General features: G+C 46.8%; 2 protein-coding genes across 2 annotated transcripts; both read left to right on the plus strand.

The window, feature by feature from the left end:
• Positions 1 to 186: 186 nt before the first annotated feature.
• ppp1r10 (protein phosphatase 1, regulatory subunit 10) lies at positions 187 to 10,347 on the plus strand. The gene is made up of 18 exons (XM_069177034.1): positions 187 to 491; positions 3,430 to 3,538; positions 3,616 to 3,702; positions 4,084 to 4,219; positions 5,627 to 5,678; positions 5,754 to 5,843; positions 5,923 to 6,051; positions 6,133 to 6,238; positions 6,483 to 6,586; positions 6,932 to 7,059; positions 7,277 to 7,433; positions 7,539 to 7,682; positions 7,769 to 8,015; positions 8,104 to 8,179; positions 8,267 to 8,485; positions 8,606 to 8,729; positions 8,918 to 9,286; positions 9,456 to 10,347. Exons 1-18 carry the CDS (start codon positions 485 to 487, stop codon positions 9,614 to 9,616), a joined length of 2,445 nt encoding a protein of 814 aa, XP_069033135.1. The 5' UTR covers positions 187 to 484; the 3' UTR covers positions 9,617 to 10,347.
• Positions 10,348 to 13,633: 3,286 nt separating this feature from the next.
• agr2 (anterior gradient 2) lies at positions 13,634 to 18,294 on the plus strand. The gene is made up of 8 exons (XM_069176844.1): positions 13,634 to 13,667; positions 14,203 to 14,320; positions 14,428 to 14,491; positions 14,566 to 14,618; positions 14,758 to 14,834; positions 17,044 to 17,107; positions 17,810 to 17,893; positions 17,998 to 18,294. Exons 2-8 carry the CDS (start codon positions 14,212 to 14,214, stop codon positions 18,045 to 18,047), a joined length of 501 nt encoding a protein of 166 aa, XP_069032945.1. The 5' UTR covers positions 13,634 to 13,667; positions 14,203 to 14,211; the 3' UTR covers positions 18,048 to 18,294.
• Positions 18,295 to 19,066: the final 772 nt, after the last annotated feature.

Here is a 19,066-nt window from a genome sequence, read left to right on the forward strand (position 1 = left end):
CTCCCGGCCGGGCTCATTCCTGGATTTGGTCAAAGGTAAGTGAAGTCAGAGAGACAGCCGGGCTTACTTTCAGCAGATTGTCCGTCTCTAAATGCGAAATTACTACTGAGTGTGTTTTAAACATCAAATGACTTTGATTTGGATGAATGACAGGAAGTTTTAACATACAATCGATATTAAATGTGTGTTTTTTGTGTGTTTTGCAGGTATGACTTTGCTTTGCCGAAGACTGAACCGCCGAGGACTTTAAAGAACTACTCTAATTCAAATTTTTTTCTTCAAGTAATGGACATTTGATTACTATTTTTGCCTCCAGTTTGTTCCCGAAGGAAAGGCTAGCATTTAGCTATCACAGCCCCACCCATACGAAGTCTTTAAGTTGATATTAAAACCATGAAGGTTGACGACATAAACGTGATGAAATGAGAGCTATAAGTGCCTGAAAAGCACACTATAATATACCGAGACGCTGAGGACCTGTAGTATGCATAGTAAGTTGATTTTGAAGTTAAATTGAATCGAGATTAATCAAATGAAAACAGTCGTAGATAACAGGCTACCTAGCGGCCGCTGGCTAGCAAGCAAGCACCGTCCGTTAGCTTTGTTCTAGTATGAGCTCACACAGGAAAGTGGACGGACGCTCAGGCTCCGTTTCTTTGTGTGTGAGACGGAACGGACGAGTTGTTGTCATAAATCCAGAGATGTCGTTAAATAACCATAAGCAATCTATTCATAAAGATTGCCGTAGGCACAGAGGGTCAATTCCTGGTCATGACGTCGGACTTTTTGCCTGCCAGAAGTGTTTCGTAGGGGCTGCTCCACGGACCGATCTCCCACCGCAATCTGTACATAAAGATTGCGTTAGTTTGAGGATCGTGGACATATTTAATGAGTTAGAGGACCGGGGACATGTCGTACGAAGCACCGTGTTAGATAGAGGACTGTGGACATGTCTTAGGAAGCACCGTGTGTTGAAAGGATGAAAACTAGTGCAGGGACCCCCGACAGCCCGCATCATGTTGTCGGCAATCTGCGGATAAAGATTGCAGGATTCCGGTGCTTCGAAGCACCGACAGTCGGGAGTGACCTTTCAGTTGGACCGGTTGCGGTGTGCTGTCGGTCCTCGGGACAGCTCCGGGGGCCAGCCATGTTTTCCTCGGAACAACATTTGGGAATATTGACAGAACCCGTCCCGAGTCGGTCCGTCCGTCCTACTTGTATTTGCGCCGCGCTCCTCGGTCCGCCTGCTCGGTGTTTGCTCTGAGAGCCATTGTTGTTGTGAGCGGCTGGTTGTCGTCGAAGTGGTTAACGGAGGGAGGGCTCTGATCAGCAGGCCCTCCCCCTTTGTCCGGCAGCGGAGCCGCAGGAGCGGCCTGGTCTCTGACAGATGGCAGCTTCAGCACGGTCCTTTTATAGAAGCGCCCTTATATAACCGAGGGCCGTTCACACCGGGACCCACCGGTCTCTCTCCGGGATGAACACACTCCGGGGCTCTCTTGGTCCCGTGTGACCGGTCTCAACATGAAACGTGTGTGTGGTTGAAGGCTGGTCGGAGGCTGTTTGTACACACTGAACCAGTGACGTGTAGTATCACCACAGTATGCCTGTACAAATATGATGATGATGTTTCCCCCGTTGAACCAGGAACCAGAGCCATGTTAACACTGATGTTGTGTATGTGTGTAACACTTGGTTTATTCGCAGTGTTGTGGAGGTCTGAGACTTTATAAAACTTCTACTACAACAGTTACACGGGTAAGACCTAACTGATTCTCACATCATGACATTTCCAGTCAATTGATTTCCACCTGAGCGACAGCTTCTCCACGTGATTTAACAGATTGGCACAGAAACGGGTTAATTACAAAATGTATAAAGATGGAAAAAGAAGTGCATGCTTACAAGGCTCAATCCAAGCAGCTGTACTCCACCGTGTGGAGCAGGTTTATTTATACCGCCTTTATTCATACAATGTGTTCCAGTGAAGACGTTACTTTTAGTTTGGATCACTTTGGACTTTTCAAAGATAAGAAGTATAAACTTGTGATAAATTGTGAAACATCCAGCACCTTTCAGTCATCTCTTTGTTTTACAGTTGAATTTGTGACAGTTCAACCATTTTCCATGTAGTGTTGCACTAACAGCTGTCCTGATTTCAAAATGTGTTTCTGTATCATGTATCTGCAGTTAGTACAGTGGCAGCGTGCACACCTAGACTAACCTGTAGGTGGCAGTAGGTAGCCTGCTGCGTGTCTCTGGCTGGGACAGGATGTCAGTCGAACACACAGCTGCCTTCACTCTGATCACACCTGAATATTAACCAACTAATTCTACAGTTTCAAGCATTTCATACTTCATACAGAGACCTTCAGTCCCGTTTTATTCTGTTGTTTCTGATGTGAATCTGTTCCATTCATCCTCACCATGACAACTAGTGACTGTAGGCTCTACCAAGCAGCACTCATCTGTCTCTGTCTGCTGCACATTAGCACTAATGTGAATGACTGTGATAGATGTGTACTATTAAAAGATGATACGTTATTTTCAGTAACATTTGTTAAACTTCCCTCTTTGGCTCTTTGTGTTTTTAAAGAATTCTCACTTTGCTGCTGTCCAGTTCATATAGACGTGTGTGAAGGTAAATGATAGTTATTGAGTCCATGACAGCAGGTAAACAGGTTGTTCTTTATGTCTAGACCTGATAAATGAAACACTTGGAGCTGATAGGATTTTATTTAAACATGCACTTCAGTTGTCTCCTCGATCAGAGCCTGAACTGGAATAAACTCACAAAATGAACATGATGTCAGAGTGCGTCCTGTCCTGCAGTAAAAGTCCTAGAGAAGACAGGTCTCCGTGTCCCTGCTCCCCATGAACCCGTCCAAACCTGTCCAGTACCAGGCAGCACACTGAAACCCTCACGATGTCTGTCAGAGCAGCAGCGGGACTGTTAGTGACTTGGATCAGTGACTCATATGTGACGGTGTCCTCCAGGTGGTTCTGTGTGGTGTTGCTTTGGTCCGTCTGTCCAAACATTCAGAGGACCTCGTGGACAGGTCAGGTCTGCTGCAAGTGGACATGAACATGCTGCCCCCTCAGTGGTGGTCGTGGTGGTCTGCTCTGAGTCCCGTGATGGTGGTGGTGGTGGTGGTGGTGGAGTGTCCTGCCTGCAGACAGGTTGGTGTGGTCACCACCGATGATTCAGACTGGACGGTGCTCCGTGGTGAAGATCCTGGTCCTGAGTGTAGGTCTCCGTACTGGATGTGAAGCTGCTGTAGAGCTTTGATGGACTCTTCCAACAGTCTGAGTGGTGTTCGGTTGTGTGGAGGAGTTATTTCTATTTGGCAGGCAAACAGTCCTCTCTAAACTCTGAAATGTAACTGACCTGAGTCCTGTTGTGTACTGAGTGCGTGCGGTTTTGTGTTTCAGACATGGCGGGGGGACCAGTCGACCCCCGGGAGATCCTGAAAGGTGTGGAGGCCCTGCTGGGGAAGGACGGAGAGCTGCGCAGCCTGGAGGGAGTCCCCAAGGTGTTCAGGTGAGGAGCTGAAACTTTTACCTGCACTGTGACTCTCTGAGCAGGTGATAACTCAACACCTCTCTGCTCTCCTGCAGCCTGATGAAAGCCTCCACCAAGATGGTCAGTCGATGTATGTACCTGAACATCCTGCTGCAGACCAAATCCCACGACGTCCTCAACAGGTAGGCCTGACCTCTTCTTTATGTATTTTACATGACACGGACCCTCGGCTGCTTCTCTCTTCTCCTGTTTGTGTCAACAACCAGCCGAACATATATATATATCTGTGTCCATCATGTTCATCAGGCTTCAGGTGTGCTCAGAGCCTCACTGTGCACTGGACCAATAGTCCCAGATTACTGTCAGTCAGCTGGTATAAAGGCTGCCCTCCTCTGAACCCTCCGACCTGCAGAACTGCAGCGGTTAGTTTGTCTGTACAGCTCAGAGATCATCATGAAGGAGCGTTGTCAGCTGTGTTTATCAGACGAGCTGTGAGCAGGTGTTCCTGTTACCTGTTGGTCTGTACTCTGTAGTCATCACGAATCTCCTCCTCTCTCCTGCAGGTTCATCAGAGTCGGGGGCTACAGGCTGCTCAACTCCTGGCTCACCTACTCCAAGACCACCAACAACACCCCCCTGCTGCAGCTCATCCTGCTCACACTGCAGAAACTGCCCCTCAAAGTGGACCACCTCAAACAGGTACCTGCTCCATGTGTCCATCAGAACTCTTCCACTGCTGCGTACAGGCTGCTGTATCTCTAACCTACTGTATCTCTAACCTGCTGTATCTCTAATCTACTGTATTTCTAATCTACCGTATCTCTAATCTACTGTATTTTTAATCTACTGTATTTCTAACCTACTGTATCTCTAATCTACTGTATCTCTAATCTACTGTATCTCTAACCTACTGTATCTCTAATCTACTGTATCTCTAACCTACTGTATCTCTAATCTACTGTATTTCTAACCTACTGTATCTTTAACCTACTGTATCTCTAATCTACTGTATCTCTAATCTACTGTATCTCTAACCTACTGTATCTCTAATTTACTGTATTTCTAATCTACCGTATCTCTAATCTACTGTATTTTTAATCTACTGTATTTCTAACCTACTGTATCTCTAATCTACTGTATCTAATCTACTGTATCTCTAACCTACTGTATCTCTAATCTACTGTATCTCTAACCTACTGTATCTCTAATCTACTGTATTTCTAACCTACTGTATCTTTAACCTACTGTATCTCTAACCTGCTGTATCTCTAACCTGCTGTATCTCTAATCTACTGTATCTCTAATTTACTGTATTTCTAATCTACTGTATCTCTAACCTACTGTATCTCTAATCTACTGTATCTCTAATTTACTGTATTTCTAATCTACTGTATCTCTAACCTGCTGTATCTTTAACCTACTGTGTCTCTAATCTACTGTATCTCTAACCTGCTGTATCTCTAACCTACTGTATCTCTAATCTACTGTATCTCTAATCTACTGTATCTCTAATTTACTGTATTTCTAATCTACTGTATCTCTAACCTACTGTATCTCTAACCTGCTGTATCTCTAACCTACTGTATCTCTAATCTACTGTATCTCTAATCTACTGTATTTCTAACCTACTGTATTTCTAATCTACTATATCTCTAACCTACTGTATCTCTAATCTACTGTATTTCTAACCTACTGTATTTCTAACCTACTGTATCTCTAATCTACTGTATTTCTAATCTACTGTATCTCTAACCTACTGTATCTCTAACCTACTGTATCTCTAATCTACTGTATCTCTAATCTACTGTATTTCTAATCTACTATATCTCTAACCTACTGTATCTCTAATCTACTGTATTTCTAACCTACTGTATTTCTAACCTACTGTATCTCTAATCTACTGTATTTCTAATCTACTGTATCTCTAACCTACTGTATCTCTAATCTACTGTATTTCAAACCTACTGTATTTCTAACCTACTGTATCTCTAACCTACTGTATCTCTAACCTACTGTATCTCTAATCTACTGTATTTCTAACCTACTGTATCTCTAACCTACTGTATCTCTAATCTACTGTATCTCTAATCTATGTGTCTCATCCAGAACAACACTGCCAAGCTTGTGAAGCAGCTGAGCAAGAGTGCAGACACTGAAGGTACTTTCCTCACACAAACATGTCAGTGTGCCGACAGCAGCGTGGAGGCCTCCTCTCATCCTGTGTCTGTTTCAGAGCTGAGGAAGCTGGCGGCCGTGCTGGTGGACGGATGGATGGCCACCATCCGCTCTCAGAGTGTGTTGAGCAGCGGCAGCTCTCCTGCAGGTAAACATCTACACCATCTCTCTGCTGGGTAACAAGCTCGTCTGCAGCAGCTCCATCACTCTCTGTGTTTCTGTTCCAGATAAGAAGAAGAAGAAGGAGGAGAGCAAGCTTCCTCTGAGGGAGGTGAAGGAGAAGAGTGGAGAGGAGGAGAAGAAGAAGGAGAAACCTAAAGCTCATGCTCCCAGCCATGCAAAGATCCGCTCCATAGGTAAACTGCCCCCCGAAGCAGCTGCAGCAGCTGTGATGTGTTTCACTTGTTCTGGATGATGATCACTGTTTGTGTCTGTAGGACTGGAGATCGACACTCTCAGCCCCGCCGCCGCCAAGAAGACGCCCACCGCCCCGCAGCTGGGGGACAAGTACAACATCAAGCCCCCCGTCCTCAAGAGGCCCAGGTAACCCCCCCCCCCCCCATCACTCACTCACTCACACACACACACACACACACACACACACACACACACACACACACACACACACACACACACACACACACACACACACACACACACACACACACACCCTCTGTCTGTGGAGTACAGCACCACCTGCTGGTGCAGTCCGGCAGCCGGCTCACTGCTGCCCTCAGGTGGCTGATGATGGCACTAAAAGGTTTCTTCTTTCATTCTCCACCAACAGCTCCGGTCCATTCGATGCTCCACCTCTGGAGAAGAAGTACAAACCTCTGAACACACCATCGAACTCTGCCAAAGAGATTAAAGTCAAGATCATTCCAGCGCAGCGTAAGTTCACCTGCTGTTACAGACTCTTCCTGTCTATCTAAAGACTCTAAAGACGCTTCCTGTCTATCTAAAGACTCTAACTAAAGACTCTAAAGACTCTTCCTGTCTATTTAAAGACTCTAAAGACTCTAACTAAAGACTCTAAAGACTCTTCCTGTCTATTTAAAGACTCTAAAGACTCTAACTAAAGACTCTAAAGACTCTTCCTGTCTATTTAAAGACTCTAAAGACTCTTCCTGTCTGTCTAAAGACTCTAAAGACTCTAAAGACGCTTCCTGTCTATCTAAAGACTTCCTGTCCTGTAAAGACTCATCAGTGATGGAGCTGTCTCTCTGTTTTCTGCAGCCATGGAGTGCACAGGCTTCCTGGATGCTCTGAACTCAGCCCCGGTGCCCGGGATCAAGATCAAGAAGAAGAAACCCAGTTCTACCACTACAGCCAGCACCAAGGCCGTCTCCCCAACGTCCAACAAGGTGAGGACCGTGGAGCTATGGCTAAAATATCTTTACTCTATTTCATCTGTCTGTGATGTCAGGTCAGATCCTCTGAATAAACCTGACTGTGCAGGATGGACCCCTCTGTGTGTCTGTCATCACTTCCTGTGTGTCTGTCATCACTTCCTGTGTTGTCTGTGATGTCTCCTCACCCGTCAGCCAGCAGCAGACTCACCTCTCTCTGTTGTGTCCTCAGGCGAGTCCGTTCGACAGCAAACCTGTGTATTCTTCGTCCTCTGCGAAGCCGTCGTCTCCAGAAGGAGCTGCTTCCTCCACCGCTGCTGATGAAAACGTGGAGCCGGAGCAGCCGGGGACTCCTGTCCCCTCCGAGGACCCCGAGGCCTCTGACAACGGTGAGGCCCCTGGCAGCTGCCCTGCCTGCCTCTTGGTGCCAATGGTGTCTGACGTGATACTGATTGAGTTGATGTCCCTCCTGACATTTGTCCTTCTGTTTGCAGGTGAGAAGCCGAACGCTCTGGCTGAACCTCGTGGAGACGAAGAGAGTCTGACCAAGAAGGGGAAGAAGAAGAAGACGGTCCACTGGGCAGAAGAGGAGCAGCTCAAACACTACTTCTACTTTGATCTGGACGAGACGGAGAGAGGTGAGGCTGCTGCTCCTGATCACCGAGTCTGAGAGACGTGTCCACACAGACACGAGTCATTAATGACATCATTCATTCATTCACAGTCAACGTCAACAAGCTCAAGGACTTCGGCGAAGCCGCCAAAAGAGAGCTGATGATGGACCGGCAGACGTTCGAGATGGCTCGCCGGCTGTCTCATGACACCATGGAAGAGAGGGTCCCCTGGACGCCCCCGAGGCCCCTGATGCTGACCGGCAGCCTGGTGATCTACGGGGCCAACAGCACGGAGAAACTCACCCAGAGAGACCGTGAGATGGGCATCCTGCAGGAGATCTTCCTCAGCAAGGAGAGGTAGGAGGAACACCACACCTGCTGCAGGCCGACAACCAGCTAGAACAGCGTCTTACTGTCTGTATGTCCAACTTCTTGCCTTTTCCAGTGTGCCTGACAGTCCACATGAACCGGATCCAGAGCCGTATGAGCCCATGCCCCCCCGTCTGATCCCTCTGGATGAGGTGAGCACCCTCCACCACACCCCCATCTTCTCTCTCTCCTGTCATGTGTCCGACTGAGCCGCTAACTGTCGGTCTGTGTCCCGCCAGGACTCCTCCATGCAGGACGAAAGCTACGTGGAGCCCATGGACACCACATCACAGCAGAACTCGGCCATGGCCCCCAACGAGAGCTCCAAGCTGCCGCCCGTCCTGGCCAACCTCATGGGGAACCTGAGCAGCAGCTCGCGCAGCCCGCAGGCCTCCAGCACCGTCAGCAACCCCGTGGCTCCGTCCGTCAACGTCCAGGAGCTGCTCTCCTCCATCATGGTGGGTCCACCATCAGTTAGGACTTATCAGAGGACACCATCCCTCCTGTCCTCATCCTGTGTCCAACATCAAAGGTCTGTTTGTTGTAGCATGTCGCTAACAGCTGCTGTCTGCCACCAGGGGGCGTCTGGTAACCAGTCCACCGAAGACCTCATCAAGCAGCCCGACTTCTCTGACAAGATCAAACAGCTGCTGGGCTCCCTGCAGCAGACCCAGAACCAGAACCCAAGTGGACCACCACCAGGTAACGGAGAGCTCTGTCTCCCCTCCTGTTGTTATGACGTCCTCCTGCTCTGTCTCCCCTCCTGTTGTTATGACGTCCTCCTGCTCTGTCTCCCCTCCTGTTGCCATGACGTTCTCCCCTCTGTCTCTCCTCCTGTTGCCATGACGTCCTCCTGTTCATTGGTGTAACCTGTATCTCTCTGTGTGTAGTGAACCAGGGGCTGCTGGGACACGGTCCAGGCATGAACAACATGAACAGCATGAACAACATGCACATGCAGATGCCCATGAACGGTGGCTACCCGCCCAACAACTCACCCGGGGGTCCCCGCTTCAACCACCCCCCACCCCCTCACAACCACGGACCTCCTTTCAACTCCGGCGGAGGTCCGCGCATGATGGGGCCGCCGCCAGGCCAGGGCAGGGGGGAGAACGGCAACTACTGGGGGGACGAGTCCATGAGAGGAGGACCTCACAGAGGGGGACACTTCCACCGAGGAGGCCGCGGTCGAGGAGGAGAGCCGGGCTTCAGGGGCCGAGGACGAGGAGGACCCAGAGGAGGACACAGCAACATGAACGGTACGTGGAGGCTCCGTGTAGGTGTGTTAATGTCACATGTACACACTAATAATGTGTAGTTGTGCAGATGCAGCTCACCTGGTGACCTCAGCCGGGGGCTGAGCATCAGTTCCAGAGACATGTCCTCGTCCTCCTTCTAACAGTCCCGTCCTCTCTTGTGTCCCTGCAGACATGTCCAAGAGGCCTGTGTGTCGTCACTTCATGATGAAAGGGAGCTGCAGGTATGAGAGTAACTGTGCGTTCTACCACCCCGGTGTCAACGGACCCCCGCTGCCCCCCAACTACCCCACGAACAACCAACACAACCAGCACCTGCAGCACGGCCACTAGGAGGCGCTGCAGGCAGCGAGGCTGTGGGATCCAATCAGGGCGTGTCTGAACCAGGGGCTCCGACAGAGAGCTCAGGAACGTACTCAAAGGCAGTGAGATGGCCTCTGATGGTCTTTTTACTGGATCCTTTTAACAGTGAGACTGAAACAAGCCGCCAGATGTGACCACGACGTCAGAGCTGCTGCAGCCGGCTGTCTGTCTGCTCCGACCAATCAGAGAGCTCTCAGCACAGACTCCTTTTCCTGGCTGCTGTACTGTGTACTCAGAGGTCTCCTGCTTCTGTAGAGCTCCGCCAGGAGGACCGACTGGGAGACTGAGGAGGTCACAGTTCAAACACATAATGTTCTGAAAGCTTCATACACCGTCTGAGACACTGCAGCATGAACTGAGACGCAGAGACTGCGTCAGCAGCTCCAAGCCCCAACTTCAGAGTGTGTGTTTCAGAGAGAGTGTGAGAGTGTGTGTGGTCAGTGTTACAGGTGGATGATGACTCCTGCAGGTCACCTGTGTCCAGTGTTTTCTGTGAAAACATAAAGTTAGTGTCTCTTGTGGGACTGTAAGAATGTTTCTCTTTGATCCTCCACCCTTTGTGTTTTTTTTTTTTTATACGATCTTGAATGCGGGCCCTTTTTAAGACGGCTTCAGTTTTTTTGTCAGTATGAATCAGAACACATTCATACACCCAGTTATTTTTTTTTGTACACAATGTATTAAATAAATGTCCAAACAGAGGTGTTGCTGTGTTTTCTGTCTCTAAGGGGCTGCTGACAACTACACACGCTTCAGTTGTGCGCACAGTCATCCTTCATCTTCTGGAACTGTAAATGTTTGTTCTTTTATTGAAGCGAACACAAAGGATCAGCTTCATCTGAGGTCTTTAAACTTTAAACCCAGTCAGTGCTTGTGTGCGCGCGCAGGCAACGTCAGATCCGTGTTATCTGGGCGGGGCTGAGTGCAGTTGTGTGTGTGTGTGTGTGTGTGTGTGTGTGTGTGTGTGTGTGTGTGTGTATACGCACGTGTGTGCACGTGTGTGTGTACATGGTGTGTGTGTACGTGTGTGTGTGTACATGTGAAACCTCCAGTTCAGATTCTGTCCGTCACCATCTTGATGGTTTGGAGCGGTTTAGGTAGTTATTTTATTAATCCCTGAGGGGAAATGAAAAAAAAAAAAGTTTCTAGCAGGAAGTGGCCATATTTGGACGAGCTGGGGGAGGAGCCAGCGGTGGATTTGACTGATCTGATTGGAAACCTGACGATACTATGTCCCACCCACCGATAACTTTAACCTGACTGCACCACAGGCCTGTCAATCAAACAGACATGCCCCCAAAAACAGGTCTTCTTGAATCTTCTTTTCTAATGAATGAGGGATTATTTTCAGATGGACCTCCAGAAAACTAATAAGAAGGAGTGACTTTAGCTAACAACACCGAGATAACTGATGGACACATTTTATTCACTTTGGATTTGATGAGAGAAGTTGAATGGGAGTCTATGGAGCCTCTAGTGGCACTCGGTGGTATTGCAGCTTAAAGCCTCATTTTTCAGACCTGGAAGCTATGAACATTTTTTATATACAGTCTATGGTTGTGCAGTGTTTGTAGGAGCAGCAGGGTGGTGTGTGTGTGTTGGTGTGTTAATGGGAGTTTCCCTGCAGTGTAAATATTAAAGATAGTGCTGTGACAACACTCAGAGAGCAGGAGTGAATGGTGGTGTGGAGAGCAGGGTAAGGACACCTCAGCACTTAACTGCTCCCACATCCTGGTTGATTCAGCACTAACTCCTGTCTCTGCTGTTTCTTCCGGAGTCCCTGTTGATGACCTTTGACTTCCCAGTGGATGCAGTTTGGGTCTGGAAATTCACGATTTAAGTTGTATATCTGCAAATTTCTTTGAAACAGTGAGATTTGAATCAAGACTCTGCTGTAAATCTTCAGGACATACAGAATGAATGAGAAGAAGAGATGAGGCTCTACATCACTTCAACACCAGATAGACTAGTTCGTATCAGCAGCTCTTCACTTCCAGCATTCAGGGAGATATTTCTCTGCGAAAAACCGAAAGAAAGCAGCTGGTCTGCTGCAGCTCCATCAGGTATTCTGGTCCTTCTGTACAGTGCATCTGGAAAGTATTCACAGCGCTTCACTTTTTCCACATTTTGTTATATTTGTTATATTGTACTTATTCCAAAATGAATTAAATTATTTTTTTTCCTCAAAATTCTACACACAATACCCCATAATGATAATGTGAAAAAAGTTTGTTTGAAATTTTGTGGGAAAATAATGCAACAATATAAGAATTAAAACGTAAAACTACAAAGAATTAGTGGATTTCATCATTTACGGTTCATAATATCATTAAAAGATACAGAGAATTTTTTGATCATATGGATCATATGTATGGGAGAACAAACGTAGTCCAGAAAAGAAAAACCTCAACCTTCAGAGTTCTACCTGGAACGGAGAGAACTGTATTTTCTCTGAGCTGTAACTGATGAAGGAAATCGGGCTCATCGTCTTCCGTAATACGACTGATGAAGCAGGTTGGAGCTCCGGTGTCTCTCAGCAGGTTCTCAGATTTGACTGGACATGTAACTAAAGACTTTATTTTGCTCATTAATGACCTGATGGTGCTCTGCAGGTCAGGGACCAGCACGGATGTACTCTGGGTATTTCCAGGCCACACGTAGGGAAATGAGGAATAAAACTATCATTGAAGGACATGAAGTTAGAAAGCTGAGTGAGACTGAATGTTTTTCTGTCATCGGTTCTCTCTAGAAAAAAGAAACCCAGAGAAGAAACCTTGAAGGAGATCCACTCGTTTACTCAACGTACCAACAATCAGTCTTCATTACATCTTTTCCACATCTGCTCTTAAATATTACTAAGTGATGTTCAAACAGCAGCAGAGGACCTGCAGGAAGACACTCTCCTCTTCTCTGTAATTTACAGGCAGAACAGCCACCTCATCACACGTCAGGACACTAAAACCTGGAGTATTTAACAGAAAAACAAATTGGGCTCATTTCTATTCAAGCAGAAAGTTTCAGTGACAAACAGACATGCAAATTAAAACTGATCAAACGTAGTGAAAGTGTTGCATACAGAGAGTGTGCAGAGTACATGTCGGTGAGGAGGGAGGAGCTGCAGTGTGCACAGGGAGGGTTCGACCGGCTGTTCCCGGATGCAGGAAGCTGCAGTGAAAGGGCTGACTGAGTCGGTGGGATGCAGATTGCTTATCAGCCTGAACAAAGCTGCCTTTGACCGCAGCAGGTGACACAGGAGACGGCTGAGAGGCCTCCAGATGAAACTGGCAGAAAACACTTTCAGTTCGTTCCTGTCCGTCTGGCCAGGCCTTCATGTTCATGAAACACGTTTTAAAACTCCTCTGAAGCTGAAGCTGATCACGGTGACGTGTTCGCTCTTTGTTTAATCAGCGTTCAGCTAATCACATTCAGAGCGGTCAGCAGCCTTGTGAGCGAGCGCTCCTCCTGGGATCCATCTCACTCTCATGAACGAGGGCAGAGTGACAATAAAAGGGACTTGTATTATTAAATCAGTGGACGAAGGAGTCCAGTTATTTATACCATAAAGAAGGGGAACTGCACACCTGAACACCTGCACACCTGTGTGCTGCTTAGTACTGGCAACATTAACACAGTAACACACTTCAGTTCTCTGATACACTCAGAGAACATCAGCCCTGAGGAGGAGGAGAAGGAGGAGGAGAAGGAGGAAGAGGCCGAGGCCGATGATGTCACACCAGGATGTCTGTGGTAACACACGGAAACAAAAATCTTCCACTTTCCTCCAGGAGTTTGGTCTGCAAACAAAACGTCACTGTGGCGTTCCAGCACAGTGTGTGTGTGTGTGTGTGTGTGTGTGTGTGTGTGTGTGTGTGTGTGTGTGTGTGTGTGTGTGTGTGTGGGAGGGGGGGGCGGGGGAGGGGGAGAGGGGGCGGGTCCACAGGGGAGCAGGTGCTTAAATACAGGACAGGTGGGGTTGGACGCACAGCAGATCCTGGAGCTGCGTTCCACCTCACCTGAACAGGTAAGCCACAGGTCTGTTCTCTTCACAGCTGCAGGAAGTCTCCTTTAAAAAGCTCTTTAAAATCTTGTGGGTGAAATGATTCCGCGTGGAGGCTGAAGAAGAGGCGAAGAGTCCGAGTCAGCTTCAGGATGAGCAGCGCAGCCTGCAGCCTTCAAAATAAAAGACTAGAAAGGAGCCGTTCTCTTTAAATAACTTATCTTAGGGGGAGATTTGAAGAAGCTTGTGTTTATTAATGTTTAAGAACAGATGTAATTGTACTTTACACATGTTTAATAGGTGTTAATAACTCAGAGATCAGGTGTTCATGCAGCATGACAGCAGCTCCTGCAGCAGGTCTTCTTCACCTGTTCACCTGTCAGTGAAAATACTTCAATGAAATAATCTACTGAAAGAAAAGCAGATGGTTCCGGTGCAGAAACCACAATAGAACATCAGAGAACACCTCTCAGAATAACTGACAAGTTTGATGTCATTTCCTGATATAGATTTTGAACAGGTGAGTTTTGTGATGTGCGTCTGTCTCCTCCTCACTCAGCCTCTGAAGATGATCAAAGCAGCGTTGTCTGTGCTCCTGGTCCTGGTGGCCGTTTCCTCCACCTTTGCCAAATACATCCCCAAGGGCGGCAAGAGGATCCCCCAGACCCTGTCCAGAGGTCCGTGAGAACCCGTTCAATCTGTAGTGTGATTAATGCAGAGGGGAAGCAGTCTCACTGATCTGAATGCTGTCCATATCTGTCCATGTGTGTCCATGTGTGTCCAGGGTGGGGTGATCAGCTGATCTGGGCTCAGACGTATGAGGAGGCTCTGTACTGGTCCAGGTCCAAGTAAGTACTACTCTCTGCCTCTACACTAACACTCACTGAGGTGGATGATGAAGTGTAGCCTGTTTGTGTTGTAGGAACAAGCCTCTGCTGGTCCTGTTCCACATGGAGGACTGTCCTCACAGTCAGGGTAAGAACCAGAACCGGGCTGTTGGCTTCAGTTCTTCAGTCACTCATGAATGAAGGCGGTTCTGTTTGAAGAGCGAGCAGCCGTTTGTTTGGTCCGTGTGGCGTCACCTCACATCCTGTTTGTCCTGTTTGTCCCTCAGCGATGAAGAAGGTCTTCTCTGAGGACAACGAGATCCAAAGGACTCTCGATGAGGACTTCGTCATCCTCAATCTCGTGGTAGGTGATGGCAGGTGACAGCAGGTGACAGCAGGTGACTGCAGGTGACTGTCGATAACAGCAGGTGATTGCAGGTGAAGGCAGGTGACAGCAGGTGGCGCTGTGAATCACTTTGGTCCATAGTGCATTTATAAAACATGCCCTGTGATCGAAAGTGCATACTCCTTCTTTTTTACTTTTAGTACAAACTGCAGTTATTCTTACAAAGTATGTACTGTTGCATGTAGTATTTAATACAACTGGGACATACTTCTTCATCATAAAATGCACCTTGAACTTTGACCCTCTTGGTCATATCTGTAGTGCAATGTTTTCGGTTAAAAGAAAAAGGATGTGATTCTTCTTCTTGTTCTTCTTGTTCTTCATCTTCCTTTTGTGGGCGGAGCATCTACAACATTACATGTGACACATCTTCCGCTGCAGAGGATTGTGGGTCAGAACAGCCAGAGTATCATGCTCACCTGCAGACTGCAGAATATGACGTGATGTAGCAGAACCCCTGGTACTTTTGGAATACTACATTTAGCATAATATGTATTAGGACACACTGAATGTCATTCTGGCATACTAAATAGTATGGTAGTCTGTTAGTATAGTGTTATAGTGGTAGGTTAGTATGGTAGTCTGGTAGAATAGTGGTATGGTGGTATGGTGGTATGGTAGTATGGTAGTATGGTGAAATGGTAGTATAGTAGTAAGGTAGTATGATGGTATGGTGGAATGGTAGTATAGTAGTATGATAGTATAGTAGTATAGTAGTATGGTGGTATGGTAATATGGTAGTATGGTGGAATGGTAGTGTAGTAGTATGGTAGTATAGTAGTATGGTAGTATGATGGTATGGTAGTATGATGGTATAGTAGTATAGTAGCATGGTAGTATGGTAGTATGGTGTTATGGTGGTATGGTAGTATGTTAGTATAGTGGTATGGTAGTATGGTAGTATGTTAGTATGATGGTATGGTGGTATGTTAGTATGGTGGTATGGTAGTATGATGGTATAGTAGTATAGTAGCATGGTAGTATGGTAGTATGGTGTTATGGTGGTATGGTAGTATGTTAGTATAGTGGTATGGTAGTATGGTAGTATGTTAGTATGATGGTATGGTGGTATGTTAGTATGGTGGTATGGTAGTATGGTAGTATGATGGTATAGTAGTATGATAGTATGGTGGTATGGTAGTATGATAGTATGGTGGTATGGTGGTATGATGGTATGGTGGTATGGTAGTATGATGGTATAGTAGTATAGTAGCATGGTAGTATGGTAGTATGGTGTTATGGTGGTATGGTAGTATGTTAGTATAGTGGTATGGTAGTATGGTAGTATGTTAGTATGATGGTATGGTGGTATGTTAGTATGGTGGTATGGTAGTATGGTAGTATGATGGTATAGTAGTATGATAGTATGGTGGTATGGTAGTATGATAGTATGGTGGTATGGTGGTATGATGGTATGGTGGTATGGTAGTATGATGGTATAGTAGTATAGTAGCATGGTAGTATGGTAGTATGGTGTTATGGTGGTATGGTAGTATGTTAGTATAGTGGTATGGTAGTATGGTAGTATGTTAGTATGATGGTATGGTGGTATGTTAGTATGGTGGTATGGTAGTATGGTAGTATGATGGTATAGTAGTATGATAGTATGGTGGTATGGTAGTATGGTGGTATGGTAGTATGGTAGTATGATGGTATAGTAGTATGATAGTATGGTGGTATGGTAGTATGATAGTATGGTGGTATGGTGGTATGATGGTATGGTAGTATGATGGTATAGTAGTATGGTAGTATGTCAGTATGGTGGTATGGTAGTATGGATACTGGGACGCAGGGCATGTGTTAGTTTGGCAGGAAATGAGAGCCATTAATCAAAGCCTTAAAAAAACATCTGTCACTCCAACAGATTAGAAACTCATTCTTCAGCATAGATCTCCTGAAGACATGCTTAAAGTCCTTATTTATCAAGAACTGACTCAGTAAACAAGTAAACAACATACTGATATTTTAATGTTGCTGAACTGTGCCTGCTCTCTAACTGAGCTCCTCCTACTTCAGGTTAGTGGGAGGAGCTTAGACAAGAGACCCCAGAAGTCCGTCATGTCAGATAACCCAAGGTGTTGATGAAATGTTGTGATCAGAGTGATGAGATGCTGCTTCAAACTGGAGTATGTTGGATGATAAAATAATCTTTTTTTCTCACCTGCAGTATGAAACCACAGACAAGCACCTGTCTCCTGATGGACAGTATGTTCCCAGAATGCTGTTTGTCGGTAAGAGCTCGGGCCGCAACATGACCCACAGTCACCTGATTCCTCTCATAGAGTCAGTCACTGAACTGTCATGCTACACCAGGGCTCTCCAACCTTTCTGTCTGAGAGCTCCTCATGTTTAGTAACATTTATTCACATAGCTGAGCTCTGGGGGGTGTTCTGTATCTACAATTAAACAGATGTTCCCTAAATACCTCCTACAGTGTACACAACTCGTGTATGGCCAAACTGGTTTGAAAAGTGTTAAATAAATTGTTCTAATATTAGATTTAACTAATAAAATCCAAAATCCCTTTGATTCGGACCCCCGCACCCTTAAGGAGACATGTCTAAGTATAAACCTGTGTGAAACTGTGGGGCTTTTGATTTGAAGTCGCAGCATTCAGCCGACCTGTGATGTAACTTTGATCTGTCACTCACTCAGTGACAGACACTCTTTATAGCTCCGCCCCCTCTGGTGCTGTCCAGCTGAAAATATTGTATTTATGTTATTGACCTAATTCATTAGCACCGTTTTTTTCCAGGTCAGTGTGAGTGTTGTGTTTCTGTCCTCTGATCTCTGTGTCTCACTGTGGGCGGAGCTCCATCTCTGCTGCAGTCAGGTTCTGTTTCTGTCAGAGGAACATGTAGTTCTCTCTCCTCTAAACAGAGACAGCAGCTGGAGATGCTCTAACAGTCTGTCACTCTCTGATCTGTCCACAGACCCCACCATGACGGTGAGGGCTGACATCACAGGTCGCTACGCCAACCGCATGTATGCCTATGAACCAAATGACATCAAGCTGTGTAAGTGCTGCAGCTGACACACACTATACTCTGTGCACACGCATGCCAGTGTGTGTGTGTGTGTGTGTGTGTGTGTGTGTGATGACATGTTTCCTGTCTCTCAGTGATCAGCAACATGCAGAAGGCCAAGAAGCTCCTGAAGTCTGAGCTGTGAGCCTCAGGACCAGGACCAGTCCCCGGACTCCTGATCCTCAGGCCCATACCCCTGATCCTCAGGCCCAGAGCCCTGATCCTCTGGACCAGTCCCCGGGCCCCTGATCCTCAGGAGCAGACCTGGGGCCCCTGATCCTGATCAGAACTAAGCACTGGACCGTTCCTGTCTTCACCTCTCCTCCTTGAGTGTCCTCCTGATTCTTGCCTTTGTTATGATGACTGTATTTTGAATAAACATGTTCATATGAGATGTATCGTCTGCCTGTTTATTTCCAACAGATTGCAAGAAAATGTGAAGTTTAGCTGTCAGTCTTAGTGTTTCTGTGTGATTCTACCACCGACAGTAAAATAAAGAAGGTCTGGATGGAGGCTGATTTTAAAGGAAGTGCTCAAGAACTACAGAAATAGTAACTTCTCCATGATGGAGATGTCAGAATGACCAAACAGGCTGCAGCTGACAGAGAGGTAACTCAGATAACCTCTAAAACTGAGCTGGGCTGAACAATGTGTTAGACCTTGAGGTGGATGGACGGCAGCAGCAGAATGGTATCAGTCCAATCAGACAACACAAACCAGAGGCCCGCAGCCGGACGATGCAGCAGCTCACAGAGACCTCCTCAGTGAGGAGGAACTGGAGGAGGTGCAGCTGACAGACCTGCAGGAAGGATGTGGTGACTTGTGAGCATGGAGCAGAACCTCAGACCGAGACGTCCAGGCCTGTTCCTGATCCACTGTGACTGTATGTGGTGTTACATGAAGCAGGTGACTGGACAATAACAGGTCTTTACTTTGTAGCTTGCTTCTCTCAGTGTGAGGACACTGGCAGGACTTTTACATTGCTCAGGTGGACATCACACTCTGGTGCTCGGTCCCTATTTGAAATAAGTCAAATGTACAACTGTGAAGACTCTGAAGACTCTTCAGAGCCCTGATGTGAAACACTGGAGAGCTTCAGTTGAAACTTCACCTCTGGATGTTGGATCATCATGTGTTTCTGAGTGGACTCTGGCTCTGTGAATG

This window comes from Embiotoca jacksoni, unplaced genomic scaffold (assembly GCF_022577435.1).
Source record: "Embiotoca jacksoni isolate LCO1_2020_lvr unplaced genomic scaffold, fEmbJac1.0.p SCAF_7, whole genome shotgun sequence".
Lineage (NCBI taxonomy): Eukaryota > Metazoa > Chordata > Actinopteri > Embiotocidae > Embiotoca > Embiotoca jacksoni.